This window comes from Aptenodytes patagonicus, chromosome 6, assembly GCF_965638725.1.
Source record: "Aptenodytes patagonicus chromosome 6, bAptPat1.pri.cur, whole genome shotgun sequence".
Lineage (NCBI taxonomy): Eukaryota > Metazoa > Chordata > Aves > Sphenisciformes > Spheniscidae > Aptenodytes > Aptenodytes patagonicus.
This window is the reverse complement of record NC_134954.1, coordinates 10,848,043-10,870,691: the sequence shown is the minus strand read 5'-3', so window position 1 is coordinate 10,870,691 and position 22,649 is coordinate 10,848,043. Positions and strand designations below refer to the sequence as shown.

At 47.0% G+C, this 22,649-nt stretch overlaps 1 protein-coding gene across 5 annotated transcripts in view; it reads left to right on the top strand.

Moving 5' to 3' along the window:
- The window catches only part of IL1RAP (interleukin 1 receptor accessory protein), a 48,838-nt gene extending 31,644 nt beyond the window's left edge, over window positions 1-17,194 (top strand). For 3 of the 5 annotated variants that reach the window (XM_076341087.1, XM_076341088.1, XM_076341089.1), the window contains exons 5-11: window positions 463-628; window positions 1,609-1,680; window positions 2,836-2,965; window positions 3,901-4,049; window positions 6,400-6,549; window positions 7,505-7,648; window positions 10,377-13,246. In XM_076341087.1, the coding sequence (XP_076197202.1) occupies window positions 463-628; window positions 1,609-1,680; window positions 2,836-2,965; window positions 3,901-4,049; window positions 6,400-6,549; window positions 7,505-7,648; window positions 10,377-10,822 (1,257 nt within the window). In that variant the 3' untranslated portion in view covers window positions 10,823-13,246. Of the gene's footprint in view, window positions 1-462; window positions 629-1,608; window positions 1,681-2,835; window positions 2,966-3,900; window positions 4,050-5,255; window positions 5,572-6,399; window positions 6,550-7,504; window positions 7,649-10,376; window positions 13,247-16,227 lie in introns of those variants that run through there. The other 2 variants (XM_076341091.1, XM_076341090.1) reach the window with 2 other exon arrangements.
- The last annotated feature ends 5,455 nt before the right edge of the window (window positions 17,195-22,649 follow it).

Genomic DNA, 22,649 nt, shown 5'->3' with positions numbered 1-22,649 from the left:
AGTTGCCAATTTTGGGGCCTCATCCTCAGCTGAAGTCAGTCAGGGTAGCTTGATTAGTCCCGAAAGAGTTAGACGCATTGACATCAACAGGGGACATGTCCTTTAGTCTTAGTATCCATTTGTGAATGGATTTTCTTCCTGTCTCTTACTTTCACTCCTCACTGCTGAGGTGCTCACCTTGATTGCAAATGTACTTCTGGATCAGAGATCTCTCTTTTATAAAATTGTCTGTGTTTAAGGGGGATAAAATTATTAGGGTCATCTGCTTCATCACCTCATTTTCAAGGTGAACATACTAGTTTGTATTCCAATATGCTCAAAGTTCATGGTATTTAGGTCCTACCTACATCACAATCCCAAGTGTCATATTCATAGTTTAAAAACAGATCTTTGTAGCAGGATTTAAACCAACATCTTTACTTTTGAATCCTAAAACTCAAGTGTTTTTCTGCCTGACTCCAGAACTGCAACTTGGTGGATGGCTTCTATGAGCGATACCCCCAAGGGCCCAGGCTTGTCATCGGCATTGTCCGCAGTGTGTATAAAGGGAATTACACTTGTATTGTGACATTCAAGGACCATGGAAGAACATATAATCTCACCAGAACCATAAAGATGAAGGTGGTGGGTAAGAATGACTTTAAAATGTGTAAAATGCAGGTGGATAACTGCAGAAGTGGTGAAAACAGATCCTGTGACAGACTCTTCTAGCTATTTGTGGTTGTACTCAGTATGCATTACCCAACTGAGCTGGTATATTTTTGCTTGCTGGGGTCAGCCTCGTGTGACTGCCCAGGACATGTTGCACTGGAGGTCCTACCCACCACCATCTCAAATGCCCCAAACAACACAGAGGGTGACCAGGCTTAGGCTGGTGAGGTACAGCCCATGAGATGGCCAGGGGTACCCTCTGCTGGCATGTGAATGCATAACCCTGGCACTCTTGCTCATTTTTGTCTCCAGTGTCCTTTGCTTGTCACTGTTTGGGGGATTGTCCCACTATAGCCAACTTGCCTCAGTCTTCTTGCAATCTCAAAGCCTTGTGTGCTGAGGTTGAGATTGTTAATCGTTCAGGCAGGGCTCCAGTTACCCAGCCCAGTGCTTGGACAGGTCCGTCCCAGGCACAAGGGCTCAGCCTATCTGCCAGGGAATTGTAGACAGAGCTTAAAAACCTAGTGAACAGTAGAGCACATGCTGAGTCCCATGGCAACTCCTGCTTTAAGAGCTGAATTAAACACTTGTGACAGGAAATGATATTTGTATTTTGTTTTTTAGAAGCAGCAATAAAAAGAAACTGGTACACGTTGTGCCTTGTGGGAGATGTTGAGTGGGAGATGAGAGGGGTATGGAGCTCTTCTGATGTGAGAGGCCCAAAAATGTATCTAGACTTACCTAAAGTTTGGAGGAGCCTCAAAATCTGGGTCTGGCCCTGAGTTCGGGGACTAGGATTAGATTTCTCTTTGCATGGAACTCTGCAGCAGGATTGTATCACAAGTTAGATTGGGGCCCGTGCAGCAGGGCGCAAGGGCATCGTGAGCAAGGCTGCAAGGACCCCAGGTTCTCATGAAGTCCGGGTCCCCATGGGGGACTCTCTGTTCTCTCCTGCAGGATCTCCAAACAAGGCCTTGCCACCACAATTCACCTCTCCAAATGAGAACGTTGTCTACGAACTGGAAGCAGGTAAATTGCAACGCTTGCTGCCTGCTGTCTCTGCCCTGGCAGCCTGCATGCTGGGACGGGGAGACCCAGCCAGGCACAGAAGCTCTACCCTTCCACTGCATCCCCGGTGCTTTCCCTTGCAGAGCACGTGAGCTGCTGCAAGTTGCCTGGCAGACAGCGTGGGGTGCCAGTTCTCGGTGCCAGAATAGGCGAGCAGAGCTTTAAAAGTTTATTTTTGCAAGCACAAATATAGATAGATATTCAGGCATGGAGATGCAGGACTGCAGCTGCAGAAGCAGATGAAACAGGGACCCTCAGCTGCTTAGAGAAATTCCTGTAGGACCTTGTCTCAGCCGTGTCCCTGGCTGTGGTTTGCTCCAACCCTCCCTCATACAGCCCCTCAGTGGCTTCAGCCTTCTGGTCACTTCTTGCTCATCTCCTCTCCCTTTTTGGCTGATTACTTCCTAATTAATGACAGCTCTCCTTTTGCTGGCCTCACAGCATTGTGTAACAGGGTGCCACAACCCTTCCCCAACCCATCTGTTTAGACTGATAGCTCTTTGGAGCGATTCCCTATATTGAGTGGATCATGTCTCATTACATTGCTGTAATAAGTGTGGTGCCAATGATGATGATTAGCAGCAGAGTCTTCACTTTAAAGCACAGCTTTTTTGGCTCAGAAGGTCAGACTTCTTCCATAGTCACTCTACAAGATAAAATCACTTATGGGCTGATCACAAAGATATTCACACTCCCAAGCTGATCTTGAGGGGAAGTTAAATGCCTAAATAAGTGTTTCCACACCAAAATGCTTTTGTGGAGCTGGATCCTTTGCTTTATAGCATCTGTTCCCTGTGCAGAGGGGATGATTAACACTGTCTGGCTTTCCAAGGAAGTGGTTGGCATGGAGCATCTCCCTTTGGGTGGGTCACTTGATGCAGTCAAGGAATTTGTAACACATTTGAGAAGGCAGGATATTTTTTCCTATTTATTTTTATGTCATAAATCAACATGTCTGGGGTGTTAAACTGTTATCAGATGTCTGAAGGCAGATGCTGGCCTCATTCCCTCCTGAAGGGAGGCAGAACTCAGGCTGGTAGGATCACTGGAAAGCACAAAAGTCAGGGTGATGCTGTTCCTGCTTTGCAATACCTCACCGTGGCCCTTTCTTCCCAGGAAATGACCTTGTTCTGTTCTGTGAGGTCTTCTTCACCTTCCTGAAGGACTCCCGAACTGAGGTGTGGTGGACAATAGATGGGAAAAACACAGATGACATCATGGACCCCAAGATAAAAGTCACACAAAGGTAACATAATAATGTGAACCTTCATTTGTATCTAACCTTCTCTTGGGTCCTGCAGAGGGGGGTGGGTACAGACATGCGACAGTCCCTCACTTCCCTGTTAATCAGAAACTCCTGTGTCTGCACCATGCAGTGATGAGCACCGGGAGCTCCAGGGAGGAGGCCTCCAGACCGGGACAGTGTCTCCTCTTATAGAAGGATTTGCGGGAGCTTTGTTTACTGGTTCACGTTTTCACTTGTTCAGGTCCTGGTAGTGGTGCCAGCAGCTGGTGCTATTGTGGGACTTCTAAAACAGGGGCAGACACTATTTTATTTAGAGGAATGTTCCCAAATAGCATGTGATAAAAAAATGTTTCAAAAAACAGAGGCTGAAAGCAAAAATGTAGTTTTATACATAGTATTGCTTAGGAGGAATAGAGATTCAGTTACATGAAGAACCCAAATGAGGTTCAGAGTCTCATTTGCTGGATGCTGAATTACATATGGAAGGCAGTCACTGTCCTAATTGGTTTGCAAACCTACGTAGAAAAAGGAAAGGCAAAAGGAAATACTATTACCCCATTTTGCAGATGATCAATTCGGGCAGAGAGAGACAAAGTGACTCATCCAGGATTGCACAGGGAATGCGACGTGGGCTCTGAATCCCGAGTTCATGAGATCTTGTTGCTTTGTAGGCAAGAACTTCCTTTATCTCTAAAATGCAATGTGACACAGCTGCAATGAGAAAATTGAGTGACAAAATAAATATTAAGGAAAATCAGATAAAGGAACAGCTGCAGCTGTATTAAAATCTGAAGTGTGTATCGATTTTATGAATATCAGTTTAGGTGTTTTGGCTTTTTTAAAGAAAGAGCCGGGTTATATCAGGGAAAGGAGTATTTGTCACTAAGAACTTGCTGCAGTTTCACATATGTAATGCTCTAGTTTTTCTCTTACAGTGAAATTACTAGAGATTTTGAAGACAAAACTGTCATAAGGACTCTAACAGTTGCAAAAACCACACCAGAAGACTTGAAACGGAATTATACTTGCTATGCCAGAAACGCCAAAGGCGAGGACCATAGCCAGGCCATAGTGCACATGAAAGGTAAAATACTTGCAGAGCATGGGTGTGAAATGAGGCAAGCTCAGAGAGGGCTGTCGGTCCTGCCTTGACCCTTGCCCTGCAAAACAGTAGGGGAATGAATAATTCCATCAGGCCTTTTTCCCCAACACACGCTGTTCTGTAGGTACTGCTGTATTATTGCTGTCATACTGCACCACTTCTTGGAGGCAGGGAGCAAAGGACGCATGTCACACGTGCCCTACCACGGTCAAGTGCCTGGGGGGAGAGAGGGGTGGATAGACCTGTTGTTCTCATCCCATCTATGTACCACAACTGAAGCAGACCTGAGGGGACAGGCTGCTCGAAATGATTTCAGGTTACTTGATTGCGTGAGGGTTTTGCGTGACACAACAGCTACCAGTTGGCATCCTCCAGAAGGCAGATTGCACTTGCTGACATTGCTCAGGAAGTGAGACAGTCTAACCACGATGCTCTGTGGTTTTACTCCTTGCTGTGATGATGCTCTAGTCTAGATACAGCCATCTCAGCATGGATGGTATGGACTGATCCAGCTTTGTTCAGTGTGGGGTTTTTCCTACCTCTTTCTTTCATCACAGATTTTGTTCCTGTTTCCCAGACTCACCTCTCAGTAACAGGAACTGAGCCTTCACTATAGGTATGTGAGGCTTCCTGATTAAGGTGGATATTTCTGCCTCCTTATCAACCTCATCTAGAGCTTCAACACCTACTTGCTGTAGGTTGGACCTCCCCTCTCCCATAAGGGATGGTGCCCTGTCTTGTGCAGCTCATGCCAGACACCTTCTTTCCCCCACTCTGCCCTATTAGCATGGGAAGGCTCACAGAGCTCTTTACTGGAAGAGCTCTTTCTCTTCCTTCTTGGTACTTGTCCTCCTTCCTTTTTAGTCCCATTCCTTTAAGACAAACCTTTTCTGGATCATTAGGAAGGAACAATAGACCAAACACGCAACTGAGGCTGAAACCATCTGCCAGTGTGTTCATCCTACATACATAATTCTTCTGGGAAGATAATGGTTGTACATGTAGCAGAAGTGAATCTAAAATCTTCAGATTCTTTCCTATACAGCAGTGCCTAAATGATGTTTTCTAGTGGACTGATCTGTACTAGCCTCTCTTTTCCTCCCCTGTCTGCTCCTGGGCAGTTGAGTGGGTTTGCTCTGAGCACAGACCTGGTTACTCACTGCCCCTCCTTTCTGCTCTGTTCCACAGCAAAATCCAAGAACCATCCCTGACCACTGCTGGCAGAGCAACCTTAAGCTAAGGTCACTGCAGACCATTCCACTGCGCATAGGAACATCAAGCATGCCAGAACCTAACCCCTCAGCACTTGTCATCCAGTTTTTAGCAAGTACCTATATATCTTGGCTTCAGCTCTTTCATTACATTAGGTTATATACGTTTCCTGCTTTTTCTGGATGATTTCCCTCTCCTTCTCATATACTTCTGCTGCTCATCACCTAATGAAAGTTGTTAAATTCCTTCCATTTTCTTTTTTGTAATTCAGTTTCTAATAAAAGTTACTAAATCTTGGAATTTGGTGATGTTTCCACTCACTGCTGTTCTTTTATCGTGCAGTGTGCCAGTGTGCATGTCAGCTGCCACCTGAATAGCCATAAAAACGGAGTTGCCCAGGGATACAGTTAGAAGAGTTATTTTCTGTCCTTAATACAAAGCAGCAGCAGTGGTGTGACAGACACTGTATGAGTTAGAGGGGGGCCTGTGATATTCTGGCTCGATGTCCACAGGTTGTCCTATTTGTTTGCAAGCATTTCAGCTCTTCTATAATGAACTCTGATTCTTCTTTCCTGGTAGAAAACAACCAGGCCATGGCTAGTTATATCCTTGCTGTCAGTCTGGGACAAGCCACAAGAACTCTGTGTATTTGATGGGGAGGGAAAATGGTTGCCATTGCCTTTATTTTGCTGCAGGTGAGCTTTGACTGGCTTTCCTAGAAGTAAGTGCTGTTGTGTTGCCCAAGAATTTGCATATGCTGCTGAGAAGGTCATGTTCATGAGCTGGCTTTGGACTGTGCAGGTGGCTTCCATCAACAGGTCATTCTAACATCTGGCTGCTCCCAGGGTCTTGCTCAGAGACAGAAGTCCAGCCTGTGCTTTGACTTGCTCTGCCAGCCCAACCAGACCTAGTAATCCAGAATGGGGACTCCAGGCTGGCCAGCCGTCACGTGTCCTGCCAGAAAAGCCTTGGCTTGGCCACCTTCCTCTGAAGGGCCAGCTTGGCTCTTGGCTGGTCCTCTGTGGTGTTTGGCTGCATGTGACACAAGCTTGTTCCTGCTTAGCTGACAAAGGCCCAACCTGTTCTGTAAACCAGACCCCCTCTTTCTTTTCGAACCCAGTTGTAGCACCGAAGTACACCGTGGAGCTGGCCTGTGGACTGGGGGCAACCATCCTGCTCGTTGTGGTGCTGATAGTCATCTATCACGTTTATTGGCTTGAAATGGTCCTCTTCTATCGGGCTCATTTTGGAACAGATGAAACCATTCTAGGTAAGGAGTTAAAGGGCTTATATTTATTTTATCATGCTACAGGCCAGACCCTTTGTTTTCATATAGGAATTTTCATATAAGCTATTTTTAACCTTCTTCACAGCATAATGACATTTTGACCTTCCATTTCTATACCTGCATTCAGTTGTGTGGGTTACTTTAGAGAAAGAGGAGTCAGGCTTGGGTCAGGGGAAAGAAGAGAGAAGTCCTCTGTATTCTCTGCAGAGGTGAAACATGGACGTGTCAGTCTCCCTGGGGGACTGCTTTGCCGATGGCTAGCTGTTTCATCTGATCTAGATGGTCAAGATAAGTCACCAAGTTTCAGTAAGTCCCTGGTTTCTCTGGTGACTGTGTAAGGATTCACAAATCCAGGGTGATTTGCTTTAAAATGTGGGAAGGCATCCAAAAGGATGGATCTGGAAATCACCCTTCTGTCCTCAGTTCTTCCACAGCTTCCCTGTGCTACTGGGAGTTCATCTCTTGGGATTCTGAGCTGAGATCTCTTCCTCTGTAGGATGAGGAGGGTGTTCGAGCCCTCACAGCTTGTGGTGTGAACCTGCCAAGGGGGTGCGGCGGCTCTTGGAGGGTGTAGGCAGAGTGCAAGTCTCTGTCTGGTGGGACTGCTCATGTGGATAGACAGCAATGAGAGGAAGCGATGTCAGAGGTGTCAAAAGACAAAAGGACCCTGGACAGAATGGGTTGGTCGTCTTGCTGCGGTCTTGTGCCTTCAGCGACCCAGCAGTGTCTGGGTACCTGCACGTTCAGGCTGGGTAGTCAAAGAGGCAGCACTGCTGTCTTGTAACTATGGAAATCGATGTGTCTTAACCTGTGGTGCCCAGGCTCAAAGCAAGCCTTCATAGCTGCTTTTCCCGTGAAGCAAGTCAAAGGCTCAGCATGTGCAGTATCACAAGTGTCTCTTCTGCCGTTTGTGTTTCTCTGCGCTCCCAACGCTCAGACGGGAAGGAGTATGATGTGTACGTGTCCTACGCGCGCAATGCGGAGGAGGAGGAATTTGTGCTGCTGACACTGCGGGGAGTCTTGGAGAATGAGTTTGGGTACAAGCTGTGTATCTTCGACAGAGACAGCCTCCCTGGGGGAAGTGAGTATTTCACAGGGGGCTGTGCTCCCTGCGCATCCTCTCTTTGTTGTTCTTTGAGGTACTGATAATTGATAGGAACTGGCCTATCCAGATTAACTTTATCCTTTGTTTTTTTCCCCATCTACATTAACGATCTCTTGTTGGTATCTTCTAATGTTTTTGCTTCATGTGACAATGTCGCAGATGCTCCAGGCCACCAAAAGGGCTGCGGTGGGCAAGTGGTGGTTGTTGGTCGCTTCAGTTGCTCTCAGGAGTGATGTGCAGGAGCGATCGATCTATCAGCATGAGGGAACTAGACCACTGACCTTCATGCAAACCCTCTGAGCTGCCTTAAGAAAAGGGGATAAAGTTAAGGCTAGAAAGAAAAGAGGCAGGGGGAGTGCAATACTGGACCAGACTGGTAGCTCACAGAGGGTAATGGTGAGTGCCTGTGAAAACCTGGAGTGTCTGCCTCAGGGAGGTGTGGAGAGCACCATGCCAACATCAGTGAGAAGATAATGTGCCTTCCCAGAAGGCCTCCCACTCACCCTCATTAATTAGAGAGTCTGTGTCTAACATGGCATACAATTAAGTTGCTATGATTAAAAGTACTTTGTTGCAGGTAGTGAGACTCATCTCTTCAATAAAATGTAGATTTTTTTTTTTTTCACTGTTTCAAGCTAAATCATACAAGGTTCTGGACACGGCGTCTGCTGGAAGGGTGCAGGGAATCACCAAGAAGGGAGGTTTGTGAAACTCTCCAGATATGCATACAGTCACACAGGTGCCACAGCAAAGGCACAGATCCAGCCAACGCTCTCAATTTCCAGTGTCCTGGAGGCTCAGCTGGCTGTATGATCCCTGATGCCTACTAAAAGTTCAAAGCCTGAACTTTTGCCAGTGCAGATGTTCCCGCTTTGAATTCATGGGCTTTGGGTCAGGACCCCACTCATGACAGAACCTGTGCTGATAAAGTCCATTGGGGTCCCTTTTGGATAGGGCAGGAGGGACTGATGGAGTCCCAGCCCAGCTGGTGTGACAGAGGGAGCAGAATCAGTCTGGGATCTTTTATCTCTATCTCCTAGGTCGTTGCCAGGACACAGCACCTCTAAGTTTAAGGGCAGATAAAAACGTGTGCCTCAGGGGACAGGGAGGCAGCTGCAATCCTGATGCTGTTCCTTCTAGAGAGAGCCTGAATGACATGGCAGGGCACCCACCAGGCTCTATTTGCTTGATGCCAGTGCCAGGCTCAGAGCAGGTTTGCTCTGAGCTGTTCTCACCTGTTGTTCCTCAAGACATACATCTCCCTCCCGTTCCCTCTGCCGCTTCTCAACATCCTTCCCCTTTCCCTTTGGAAGGTCTCATTTTCTTCCCAGTGCAGCTCTCCTGGGTTCCCTGCCCTTCACCTTCACGCCCGGAGCACTCCTGCTCACCGTGGCAGTCACTGCCAGCCTCAATCCAGCACCAGCCCTCCGGAGCACTGCTGGTGTGGCTCGTCATTGCAACGCCATTTGCAACACTGCTGCGGCTTCCCTGTTGCTTCTTAGCTGGGATTTGACTAATCTCCTTCTTGGGGAAGCACGCAGGCCAGGAAAAAGCTTTTGGCAGCTGGTATCATGCCTCCAGAGTGTGCATCTGTGCCATGGGTGAAGGGTTCTATTGTCCTTGATGAAGAAACAGTGGGAGATGGATTATTCTGCAAGTTTCCTGACAGGAACTAATCAAATGTGCTTGACAGCTAGATGAAGTTGCCTGTCAGCGATATTTTGTTCTCCATTGTATTTTCTGACCAGTCAAGAGCATTCCCTTGTCAATGAAGTGTTGGAGATCCTGCAGCAGAGAGTGCAAGCACCAAGATTCACACTTAAAAGGAATTTTCACATTAATTACAGAAAGGTGCCTAAGAACAGTCTACCTGCAGATGTTAGAAAATCAAAGAGGATCCACAGTTACTATGACATGTCTCCACCACAAAGGGTGTCACTTTTGGGACACTTCATTAAAAGTCCTCAGAGCAGTTTACTTGTCACTTCTAGAAACACTCAAATCTGCTTTCACTGATGACAGCAACAGGAACAGCTGGATGAGTAGCAGGAGTTAGGATGGTAGTATTTCCAAAGCAAATTAACCCATGAGGACACTCAGGGAGGGTGTAGATACTTATTGTGTGTGTTTGGTGTGGGGAAACTGAGGCAAGAGGAGTGAAGGGACTACCCAGAGTCATTCTGGACATCTGCCAGAGGAGGATGTAAGTGTAGGCATTTGGGCTTCCCGACACCTCTTCAGGCTGAGTCTTTTCCTTGATGTCATGTCTTGTCCAGCTGGCAATTTTCCTGCTTTGCTCCAGAGAGACTCTTTTTCCACTCTCACTAGAAGGAAGCTAAACCTGAGCCTACCAGAGCAGCCCTCTTGGCCACATGGCATCCTCATAGCATTGGGTGGTGTCACTGCCACGTAGTACAGTGCCTTTTAGATGTAGCTACCTCGGGCATCTCTGTGTAGCGTGAGGAGGAAGAAACACATCTGTAGGCAGCCTGGGGCTGGGAGTAGAAGATGTCATTGTTTGGGGCAGTGGGTACCACCCATGGTGGAGGAGGCCCTACCTGGAATCACTTGCAGGATTGAGAAGCACCAGTATAGTCTCTAGAGAGGGCCTCCAAGGCCCTTCAAGAGACACCTGGTGTCATAGTAGCAGCTCAGCAGCATGTTCTTGGCCATCACTAACCACCTCAATGTTTCTTTCTCCCAGTTGTCACAGACGAAACCCTGAGCTTCATCCAGAAAAGCCGACGTCTGCTTGTTGTCCTGAGCCCCAACTACGTCTTGCAGGGGACACAGGCCCTGCTGGAGCTCAAGGCTGGTCTAGAGAATATGGCCTCCAAGGGCAAGATCAAAGTCATTCTAGTGCAGTACAAAGCCATCAGGAAGAGCAAAGTGAAGGAGCTGAAGCAGGCTAAGGCGGCCTTGACTGTCATTAAATGGAAAGGCGAGAAATCCAAGTTCCCAAAGGGCAGGTTCTGGAAGCAGCTGCAGGTGGAAATGCCAGTGAAAAAAATTAGCAGGCGTTTAAGCCTTGATGGGCTCATACGTATCCCTGAAAAATGTTTGACACCATCAGAAAACAAAACAAAACAAACCCCCAAAATCCACAAGTTAGGCCAGGGAGTGGGAAGGAATTCAGGGCTTTTGCCATGAAGGGCTGCGTCCCAAGCATTTTCGGAGGACAGTCATGTCTCCCTACAGCTTTTCTACTGCTCTGGCAGTAGAGACACCAAAGATGCATACACCTCCTCTCTGCAAATGCACGTCCTTGTCATCAACCACACAAGCCCTGGGCTCAAGGTCTAAATTTGGGCTATCCAGGTGGGATGCAGCCAGCACCTATTTGTATAGGCCAGTACTCCTAGATCCAGTTCCTATGGGACCTTCGTTAGCATCCAGGACAGAGCTCCTTTCCTCTCCGAAGCGGCTTTACTCCTTCCTGGTCGTCGGTCCCTGTTGCAGAGGCTGGGGGACAGTTTGAAAGGTGGCTCCAGTATAGAGCCTTTCATACGTGTCCCAGCTATGTAGTCCTGATCACCTTGGGATCGCAGATTTCTGCTTCAGCGGGGGGCCCGTAGACTCTTGAGGCTCCTCATCTTTGCTCCCTACATTTCTGTAGGAGCACGTGCATTCAGATAATTTGGCAATGTGAAATGGCTGTTACAAAAGCATTTAAAAAAAAAAAAAGCTCTGCCAGGTGATATTTGTATTGTAGCATTTCTACTAATAAGTGGTTAGTCTCTGGGACTCTGCAGTCTACCGAGTACCCCAGATCCTTAGGGCTGTCGTGCTCGCAATCCAGGGGAAACCTCTCAGTACAGGCCATGGAGCATGTCTGAGAGATGCTTCTTTGTAGAGTAAACTCAGGGACTTCACAAGCACTGCAAGGAACCCCGATTTACTACTGAACCCGCCTACTGTCTCTGCTGCTGGCTGGGGGAAGGCGTCATGCAAGGTGCTGCCGAGGCCTCTGGGATGACACTGGATATATGTTCAACTCCCCAGGAGATCCTACAAACTTATTTGAACTTATTAAAAACTACTAGCTTTGTCCAGCTGGGTAAGACTACGAGGAAAGGCTGGGAGAGTTGGGGTTGTTCAGCCTGGAGAACAGAAAGCTCTGGGGAGACCTTATTGTGGCCTTTCAATACTTGAAGGGGGCTTATAAGAAAGATGGGGACAGACTTTTTAGCAGGGCCTGTTGCAATAGGACAAGGGGTAGTGGTTTTAAACTAAAAGAGGGTAGATTCAGACTAGACATAAGGAAGAAATTTTTTACGCTGAGGGTGGTGAAGCACTGGCACAGGTTGCCCAGAGAGGTGGTGGATGCCCCATCCCTGGAAACATTCAAGGTCAGGTTGGACGGGGCTCTGAGCAACCTGATCTAGTTGAAGATGTCCCTACCCATGGCAGGGGGGTTGGACTAGATGACCTTTAGAGGTCCCTTCCAACCCAAACTATTCTGTGATTCTACGAAGACTCGGTGTTCTCTGCCTGGGTATGAACAACCTCACCATTCATAATTCAGGGCTCAGGTTTAAACTAGCCTTGGCTTTACAAAGCAAGTCTCCACCCATCTTGTTTCCAGCCCAGAGCTGCAGAACAGAGGATGTATCTCAGCTTCTGCAACCTTTGCACAAAATGGAAATATAAAAAACCACTGAGCACCAGTCCTTGCTTCAGTGGGAGGCAGCAGGCATAGGAGAGGACCTGGTGAGTTAACCCCTGGCAGACAGGCTTTTCAGACCGAGGAGGTGAGTGTCCCTTCCCTTGTAGGACAGACCAAAGCCCAGCGGGACCCTGGCATTAACTGGTACTGTTGTTCACAATGTTTTCACGTAAAACTGCAAGCTCTGGGGGTGTCTCCATACTCCTGTAGCTCCTAATGCAAGGGCCTGCCCACTTAATTGTGGAATTCAGTATTACGCACACTAAGTGCATGCTTATTTTCTGTCGATAATGGCTGCTCCTGAGTCACCTCTGACTCATGCTTTTGCTTTGTTGGTGTCCAGTGGGTGAAGCATAGCCATCCATAATGGCATTAAAAAAGCACTACAATTTGGAGTCTATGCACTATTGAGGGGGGCCCGAGAGGTCCAGAGGAAGCGGCGTGGAAGGAATAGTGCTGGAGCAGGCTCCGCTCCCCCGGGAGCTTTAGCACTGGCTTTGCTGGGAGGTGTCAGACCGGGGTAAACCCCAGTCCCAGCTGTAATGCAGATCTGTAAAGCACCTCAAATACACCTGCCATTTCATCCTGTGCCACATGTGGTTTCCATTATGGGATTCTGTCACAGCATCTGTCTAGTTCAGTTGATTCATTTGAGTTTCTGTGCTCTAACCTAACATTTATCAATATGCAGCTCATACAAAGTTCCTCATTGTTATTTCATGGGGAAACAGCGTGGCGCAAATTGGAAAAAATATCTTCCCCTCCCCATGCCACTTGATGTTGTACAGCTGTTCCAGAGTTTTCCCTTCTCTTTTCTGTATGTTTTTGCCTTTGTGTTATTTGGTCTGTGAAGTGTCAGTATTATTTTATTTTGCTTTTCAATAAAACATTTTCACTTTTTCATTTCAGTCCTTGTGCATTTCTCATAAGTATCATTTTCCTCCCCATTACGTCTGCAAAAGGCCGTTAAAGACAGATGACTGTGCATAGTCCAAGCATCACAATCATTTGGGGACACCTCCTTAGAGGGGGGCATTTTCCTAGCTGTTTCATGGTGTGCCTGCAGAGATCCTGAGGCACCACTACCGCTACCAGGGCCATGCAAGCAGAAACACAGTGACATGCAGCATTCAGATGTCACCCAGCAGTGGACATGCACACACAGAAAGTCTCTGACCTGCAGATTGCTCACTCAGCAGTCATAAGATAGAAAGATGGGAAAGAAACACCATCCCTTTGCTTGAGAGACCAAGCCAGAGTGTTGAACAGAAATTTTGGAAATCTGCCCTAACCACAGAAATCAAACTCACTCTTAGGCTGCTTTGCCCATCACCTCCCAGGTAGTTGGCTAGAAAATATTCGTTCAGCTTCATATTTTCTCATCCAAGCCACTTTCTTGGCTTTTTCCCTTGTTTGTATGCTAGCAGGTAAGTTGAGAGAGGGCCTAGCACTTCCAGACCTTTAGCAAAATGAATACTTGTGACAATCTATGGATTTGGGGTCTATGGGATATGAGTATGGGATGTGTGACCCCCCAGCTTTTATTGGGCTGGGACAAATTGTGGCTCTTCTACTCCTCTGTTACATCTCTGGGGTGCATTAGGGGAGACACAAGTAACCACCAAAAATATGCAGTGACCTTCGTAACCATGTAGTAATGATGGAAGTTTTTTAGTATGAAGCAGATATCCAAGAGTATCAAATTTTCAGCTCTGTTGGTACCCAAACCCCTGCAGCATTATTGCTGCCTGTCCCGTCCTCTGCTGTTGGTGTCACTGGGAGGAACCGTCCTGCCTGCACACTCTGAAGCAGCCACTCAGGATTTTTTGTGAGCTGGGATTACATTGTAAACTGAACATCCCAAGGTATCCTGGTCAGCCAAGTCTAAATGCATCCCATTCTCAGAAATAAAAATCTATCTTTGGGAATCTGAGCATTTTCCCTGCCAAAAAAATGTTGCGTCTCAAAAAGTGTTGCAAATTCAAAATTGATAAAAGAAAACCATCACCGTCAGCTCAATCAAAACATTTAACTTCAGTGGTGTTGGAATCATTCACATTAATTGAACCTGTGCTTTTTGAGCAGGCAGGTAGAATAGGTGACCTCCCAGGGGCTGCTCCTGCCTACATCTCACTGTGATTCTGTGATTCCTGTTTCAAAAAGAAAGACCTTTCAAACCAACAAAGGAGCTTTTTCTTTCACAAAATGTTGAAGCTTGGCTGATTTCAAAATAGATCTCAATCAGTTATAGAAAGGTTTGAATGAGGTCTGGACTCAGTAAATTGGGAGATTGCTGCCAATTCTTTGTGCCTTTTAAATAGGGTGGTAAGAACGTTTCAGGGCGTTAAGTGACAATTCTGACAGAACTGACTTTAGCATCTACTTTTGGTTTCGATGAATCAGTGTTTTCCTGTGTGTGTCAGGGGTAAAATCCCCCTAAAGCTTGCATACAAGAAAAAAACACTCCAAATAGTTTGATTTAAATTCCAGTATTATGTTAAAGAACCAAATAGTGCCTTACTTTCTCCATTAGGATATTATTGTTCAGTCATTTTTCCTGTCCCAAGTTCTTGGTCCCCAAATAATCTAGTGACAATGAGTTTTACAGCTAGTCATATATCTCTGAAAAAAAAAGTATTGCTCAGTACAGTATTAAAATAAGATGCATTCACGTGCAACATGGTGCACCTTCTGCTGTGAGATAAGGAAAGAGACAGCCAGGTGCTGGAAGAATGAGAGGCATTGCCACTGCAGGGAAGGAGCGGTATTTTTATTTATATAAAAGACCAGTGTTCCACTGGCAGGGAGGGAGGGGAGTCTCCAGACTGAGGATTCAAGGCTTTAGTAGTGCGAAAGGCAATGGAAGCAGCAGGTAGCTCTTCTCCCCAGAGCAGCTTTTTGCAAGATATTCCTACCATGTTTTCCTCAGAGTGTGCAAGAGCTCTTACTCCAGTGCTCCCTGTCCTGCTTGAACGCCACCTTGTCCTCAGGCCTGCCCCCCCATCTCAGGCACTAGCACTCAGTCAGTGGGTGGGTTTTTTTTTTAAGTTTTTACAGTTCTGTTAATCAGCGTGGGTTAATTTGCTAAGTGCCACAGCCCTATTAATTCCCATTCTTTCCACTGCTCACCCATTAGCCATGACACCGTCAATATGCTTACTGCATCCCAAGCCACACATAGAAGTCCAAGGACATCCTTCAGGTTTGCTGCTTTTCAACATTCATAATAAAAGAGATGCTGCCCTTGCCTGGCACCACTCCAGCTAAGCATCTTGCTGAGCTTTACAAACTGCAATTAATCCCAAGAAATGCTTTGAAGGACAATATTTTCACCCCCCATGACAGCTAGGGGAGCTGATAGAGAGGTTTAAGGCTGACATTTTTGCTTTCTAAGTTTGGAGGCTTCCATTTCTAGATGAGAGAGCATGAGAGGGAGGGAGGTGGGTCTTAGCCTCGGCAGTGTGAGCTGTGGCATGGTGACGTGATTGCTTCACTTTGTTCCCTCCATGCAAAGGGCTACCAGAGCTGTGGACAGGCGGTTCCTGAACAAGACCTGTCCTTTATCAAACGCCTGCACTTCCCTGGGCAGGAGTGATGCTGTGCAGGGCAGAAGTCAGAGTATGGTCCTGGCTTATACTGCCATCCTGGCTTCTCGCTTACCACTTCAGCCTTCTTAAAAACCAACTGCAAAGCAAAAATGCTGCTATTGCTCCCACAGTCCCTGCCGGCAGGAGCGTGGGCAAGTTGAAAGGCACTGGGTTTGCGCCAGGTTTCCCTCTGTGGGAAGCGGGGATCTGTGCAGGTATGCCACCAAACAGCTTCCTTCGGCTTTTCTCTCCTCAATCCCTCCACCTTGTACACCCCAACTCCTCTGTCCTTGCACTCTTAGATACCACTGAAGCTGTGTTCGACTTCATCCAGAGGAGCCGCAGGATGATCGTGGTCCTGAGTCCCGATTACTTGACAGAGAAGAGCATCAGCCTGCTGGAGTTCAAGCTGGGCATCATGTGCCAGAACGCCATCGCCACCAAGCTCATCGTGGTGGAGTACAGGCCACTGCAGTGCACCCACCCCAGCATCCTCCAGCTGAAGGAGTCTGTCTCCTTTGTCACTTGGAAGGGGGAGAAGTCCAAGCACTCTGGTTCCCAGTTCTGGAAAGCGTTGCGGCTCGCCCTGCCGCTGCGCAGCCTGAGCGCCGGCACCGGCTGGAATGAGAGCTGCTCCTCCCAGTCAGACATCAGCCTGGACCCCGTCCAGAGGAGAAGGAGCCGGTTGAAAGGGCAGCCCGACCCACGGGGTGCCGTCACAGGGACTTTCGCTCCTGGAGGGACAGCCCCAGTCCCCGAGTCAAAGGCCAAACACCGAGCCAAGCACTTCTTGACGTGCCGGTGTTGTGGGACCTATTGCAGTGGCAGCAGCAGACTCAAGCGCAAGCATCGGGCTGTGGCTGAGCCCAAGTGGGACACTCATCTCTGCAAGCCAGGCTTGGGCAGGCCCATGGTGCAGGGGGTTCAGGGCAGAAGTCGACCCGAGCCCCCGCCGGCACAGGATCCCGCTCTCGCCCTCTGCCATTACAGTGACCTGTCGAACAACAACGACTTCTACGTACTCTAGCCAAGAGGCTGACGGCACTGCAGGTGCTGGGCCGGCAAAAGAAACTCAATGAGGCCTCAGCTAAGATATTTTTATGATATCACAGGCTGACGCGGTGTCGTTCACCATCAGTCCCATGCCAGCACGGAGGACTGCAGCAATATCACCGGTGCTGGTGATCTGAGCCAGGGACCTGCAGCCACACACACAGCAGCGGCTGGGTGCTGCCTGCCTGGGCCCTTCTCCTTAATTTAAATTGCAAAGTGGAGCTGAAAATGTGTTTCTCTGGCGTTGCTTTTCCCCAGCTGTGGTCGTGTTTGCTGCAGGGCTGCTGCTGGGGGTCGGGTGCGGGAGGGCAGGTCCCCGGCCAGGGGTGGGGAGGGAGGGAGGGGTGGGGGAGAAGCGGTGCTCCTGGCGGTAACCTCTGGAGAAGGGGAAGCAAGGCTGCATTTTGCAAAGGATAAAACTTTGGTAATGAGGGCAATGGGAGCCCCCGCCAGTGCAGGAGTGTGCCGTGCAGTACGGTGTGTTATCCACTGTGGTTTAAAAGAACTTGATCAAAAGTTTTAAGACAAGTCCCTTCTCTCTAAATAAAACTGATTTCTTTAACCTGCTGTTGTTACAAGTGCCATGGGAACTGGTAAATGCCAGAGCCTTGTTCACCAAGCGGTACCTGGGGAGGTGGTTTGCCCAAGCTGACTGAGGTCCCCTCCTATTCCCAGTGCTTCCAGTGTGCTCCTGGGCTTGGTCCCTCTCCCAGCTTCCCCATATGATGAATTTGTTCTGTCAGTTGTGTGGCCTTTCGCACAGCAAGACAGAAACCCATTACGAATCCAGGGAAATATGATTTAAAAAATTCTGCGAGTAGTCAATGAGCTCAGGGATAGGAGCAAGACCTAAAACACTCACAGAAAACCTCAGGCGCTGAAGCTGAGGGGTCAAAACTCAACCACACTTCATTAAATAACCAAAAGAGCCTTTGAACAGTCTCTCAGGGGCTGCAGTTTCATCAGCCCATTGAGCTGGCTGTCAGCAGTGTTTCCCACTCTTCATCTGCAATGAAAACTTCATTTGCCTCATTCCGCTTTGTATAATGACTCCTCTCCCCACCGAGGAAGGGTGCTAATCCTGGGAGTTGGCTGCCCACCTTCAGCTGATGCACAGACACACCAGACCAGGTAATACACTGCATTTGTTTTCTTTCCCTGAGACAAAAAAAAGGTCTCCTTCACCACTCTGGTCAGTCTGGTTGCTGCCTCTCAGGTTGGCAAGTAATTATTTTTCTTCTGCCTTGGAAATATGAACTGAGCCCTCAGGGTACAGGGTCTGTGGCCCCCAGGACAGACCCTTATCTGATGTCCTCACATGCAGTCTTAGTGAAATTGTTGGAGCTATGAGGAAGGAAGGGGCCACATCTTCCCCCTTTCAATAGCGCTGAAGCCCGGTTATAATTCACACATAGCTTTCCTTCCCTCAGCAGCCCCTCTTCCCCACTGTTGTCCCCACTTTTTCTATCCTTTCCTTCTGAGATCAAGCACAGCTGATGGCTCTCCCGTTACAAGTCTCCGTGAGCTGAATCCTAACAGCCCTGCTGCAACAGACTGAGAAAATAGAAACCGAAAAAACTGGTACTGAGTCAATCTAAATAAAATAAGGGCAAAAAAGCCCTACCAGCTTATAGGAATTAGAAATTCAGACTTTAGAGAACTCTCGAGGTGTGGATTTCTCTGTAATTTCAAGCGGACCCATTTTAAATGGCTCAGAAAAGTTTTGTTCATACGTGGCCATTCTCAGTGCTCAAAGAGGAGAAGCAGGAATGAGATATTTGGAAAGTGAGCTGATAATTTGCAGAATGTTTTGTGACAAGTAGTCAAAATACCATTAAATGATTAAATGGTTCCAGTTGCTTACAACTAGATGTGGGAGGGTACCCTCAATGAATCTGGTAGAGCTGAAAACATAAGCTACAAAATACAAATAATTTGCAATCTATCAACCTCCAGAGCCAGCATATTTGTTATTTGTTGGCATTTAAACAGCTTTTATTTACAAGCTTTGCCCTTATTTGACTGTGGTGGTGTCTCAGTGGACAACAGCAATCCAAAGATGCAGGAAACAACAGCTGGAGCTTGTAACAGGTGCACAGAATGGCCAAATCCAGCCTTTTGGGGCAAACTGTCATCTCTTCATGGAAGAACAAATGCCAACTGGAAAGGGCCATTGCTTCTCCTGTTGCTTCGACAGAGCTAGTGCCACTTTACTACCCCTTTTACTACCCACCAAGCTGACCCAGGGTTTTGGTTGCTCTTGCAACAAATACTGAGACACGGTGGATTTCAGTGTGTGCAGAGCCTTGCGCCCTGAGGCCAAGCTCCCAGAGCCCAAAGGCACGCCATACTGCATGGGTTGTCTCAGCAGGGACACAGGGACTAAACCCTAGAACCAATTTCAGTTGTATTTGTTTCTCATCCTAAGCATGTTGGTTAGAAATACCCTCAAGCACCAGCACGAGGTCCTGCTTTAGGACCAGAACAGACTCTTTGCACAGGGTTTGATTTCTGCTCTCTGAAAATAAGTTAAAATCTGCTCATGTCTCATCTGACACTGACTGGTGCAGATGGACTGTAGTCACTGCTCTCTTCTCTAGTACACATGCATTTGTCAGTTGTGTACAAAAAATACAGTCGTCTCCAAAGTTAAGTTAGCACAATACTGTCATCACCTTTGCCCTACCCAGTCCTCTCAAGAGAACTGTTCAGAAGGGAGCAGAGTTAGTATATATGGAGAATTTCTACCATATCCTAATATAAAAACATTCATACAGCCTTGTATATCCTACCTACGGCATGCAATGGTACAAGGCTACCAGGTCATGATGTGCAGAGCCATTTGTACAATATTTCCACTGTTACCTAGATGTTTTTAATCTGTGGAAGGCTGGTGGTGTCATGAAGACACTGAACAGAGCTAGCTAGGCAGTTCGGGAATGCAGGCAAGTCACTTAGTCCATCTCAACATCAACCTGTCTTCACTTTAGTGACTGCAAAGCTCTGGTACCCAGGAGGTCTCTCCCTGGCAAGTTCCACTGGACATGCCAATAATGGGCTGCTCCTCACATCTGAAATATTGGTTAATCACTAACCTGCAAGAACTTAAACAAATTCTCTTCCTAACATCAACAAGATTTTTATTTTCATCTATTACACTAGACCGCTGATCTCAGAGCATCTGATCTAAGTGTATTTATAGGAGACGTTTTCCCAAATGGTGACAAGACCATGAAGGAACCGACAGATGCCAGAAATAGGGAAAAAATACTTCAAACCCTTAATCCTTGCTCTATATTTGTATTTTTTTTTCTCCTACTGTGGTCTACCACAAATCTCTGTTAAGTGCGGCACCACCTCTGGGATGGTGTCTGCCCAGTGTAAGGGTATATCCCAGAGCCTTGTCAAGCAGGCGAAGGGAGACCATATGAGGGTACACAAGAAGGTGCACCCATAGCACAGAACTGCAGCCTGGGAGACGTAGGTGCTCCCTGCTCACCACCCAGGCACTTGGCCCCATCTGGCACCCAGGAACATGCGGTGCTGTTCTGGAAATGCATGAGTTAAAACACTGTGGCAGGAGTAGGAAGAAACACTAATGAATGATGCCATAGCTGCCTGCCCAAATCCATGTGAAAGAGACAAGGTTTGACTCTTGTTCCCGTGGGTGTTCATGCTACGTACCGTTACCGGTCATGCTGTGGAGAGGCTGCGGCTCTAAAAAGACATAATAAATGCACCACTCGGGCCCCTTTTGTAAAGATGTTAATGAGAGACATAAATATCGCAGAATGGTTTGTAGAAGAATATGACTTTAATTCATCATAATACCAGACACGGTAATGGCCAGACACAGGGGACACAGCATTTACACTGATAGGCCTGTAATCAGGCTAATGATTTGTACTTTACTAAAACATATCTGCCACAAAGTCATTTGGCTTGAAAACATCAAAGAGTTTTCCAACTCGTAAGTATTTGTTCAGGTGAATAATCAGCCTCACCCTTAATATCATACCTGATTGTTATTCTGCCTGGTTTTTGCTTCGGGACAGGGCTCTTGTTCTACCTTCCTACCTTCCTCTGCTGCGGCAAAGAGACTTCTCAGGCATTTTTCTGTCCATGGGGGTGTTTCCACGCTGTTGCCAAATCATCTGGCAATCCATTGCACATGAAAGGTTTGTTCTCAAGTTTTCCAAAAGGTTTTCTTCCTTTTCTTTGCTGTTTAATCATTTTCAGACCGTGGGTGGCAGAGACGTCTCTCCTGTTGCCTGGGCTGCACAAGGAGGTGAAGTCCCTGACCCATGGTTATTCACTGCTTCCCACTGACTCTTTCCTTCATGCCACATCTCAGTGGGAAGCCAGACTTCATTGCTCATCCATTCCAACACCTTTTCCAAGGAGGTGTTATGGCTGAGGTGCCCCTCGGCACTCCACCGGCATGATCTTAGATGAATTTTTTTGTTATACTGCACTGTATCTGCTTGGGGCCAGTTCATCAGGCAAGCCAGATCACGTTGCATGCTTGGTGAAGCGGGAAATAGCGATGACAGACTATCTTTGTGCCATCTGCCACGGTTATTAGCAAATGATGTTTTATTTATCTCTAGATCAGCCATGAAGACTCTGACTCCCATTAGAAACATGTTCAATGACAAGTCCTCATCTTTTGAGATCTATAGGTTAATGGATGAAGAACCAAAAGCCTGTTGTTAATGTGCACAGGGTGATGCTTACAAAGCACTACCACATCTATGTACCCACAGTTACCAGCCAAGCTGGAAATACTATTGATGGAAAAAGGTCATTGGGGAATATCTGCTCCCATAGAGCCATGATCACTGGCTACTAATTAATTACACTGACACCTTGAAATTCCATATGTGGGCAATTCCATATTGACCAGCCTGGGAATGAGTCTGCAGTGACCCAGACAGTTTCACAAAGAACTTGAGTTCCGCATTCACAGGAAATCCCATTGTTTCGGGTTTTTTTTGCCTCCTCTCCTGTCATCAAACAGAGCACAAATAGCACAAGATGAAATAAAAATTTTCATAGCAATCTATATCCATAGCAAATGGAAAATATTTGATTCCCATTTTAACTTCTGTTTTCTTTAACATAAACATGTTTTGAAAAGTTTTTTAAACAAAGCTCAAAATGTGCTATACCAAGAGTGTCAAAAACATGTTGGTATTTCACTTCTGTTTTGCTTGCAGCTTGTTTTGTTAAGACTAGTCCCTTTTAAAACATTTCAACTTAAATGAAAACAGCGTTTTCCTTTGCAAAATGGCTTCCATTATAAACACGCCATCAGATCTGCATTGGTTATCAAACTTGCCCTTTTCTGCATATTGGCCCAGCATTCTCAGTTTTCAGTATTTGCAGTTTCACAGTCTTCTAAGATTTATTAAAGAATTAGGTCAGTGATGCCATGAGCTCCTCAACCAACTCTCTAGCAATTGAAAAGCCTCCAACTGTATTCTTACAGCTAGCTGGAAAAAATCAACATGTTTGCATATCAGATCGTATCAGTTCCTCAAATCTCACTCATGTTTGTGTATCAGGTCCAAGAAGTTGGCTGTGGATAATGCCTTACTAACTCTTTCCTCCTATATATTGCCAACACAAATGGAGATGTCTCTGAAGACAGTAATCCATGCCTTCTGCT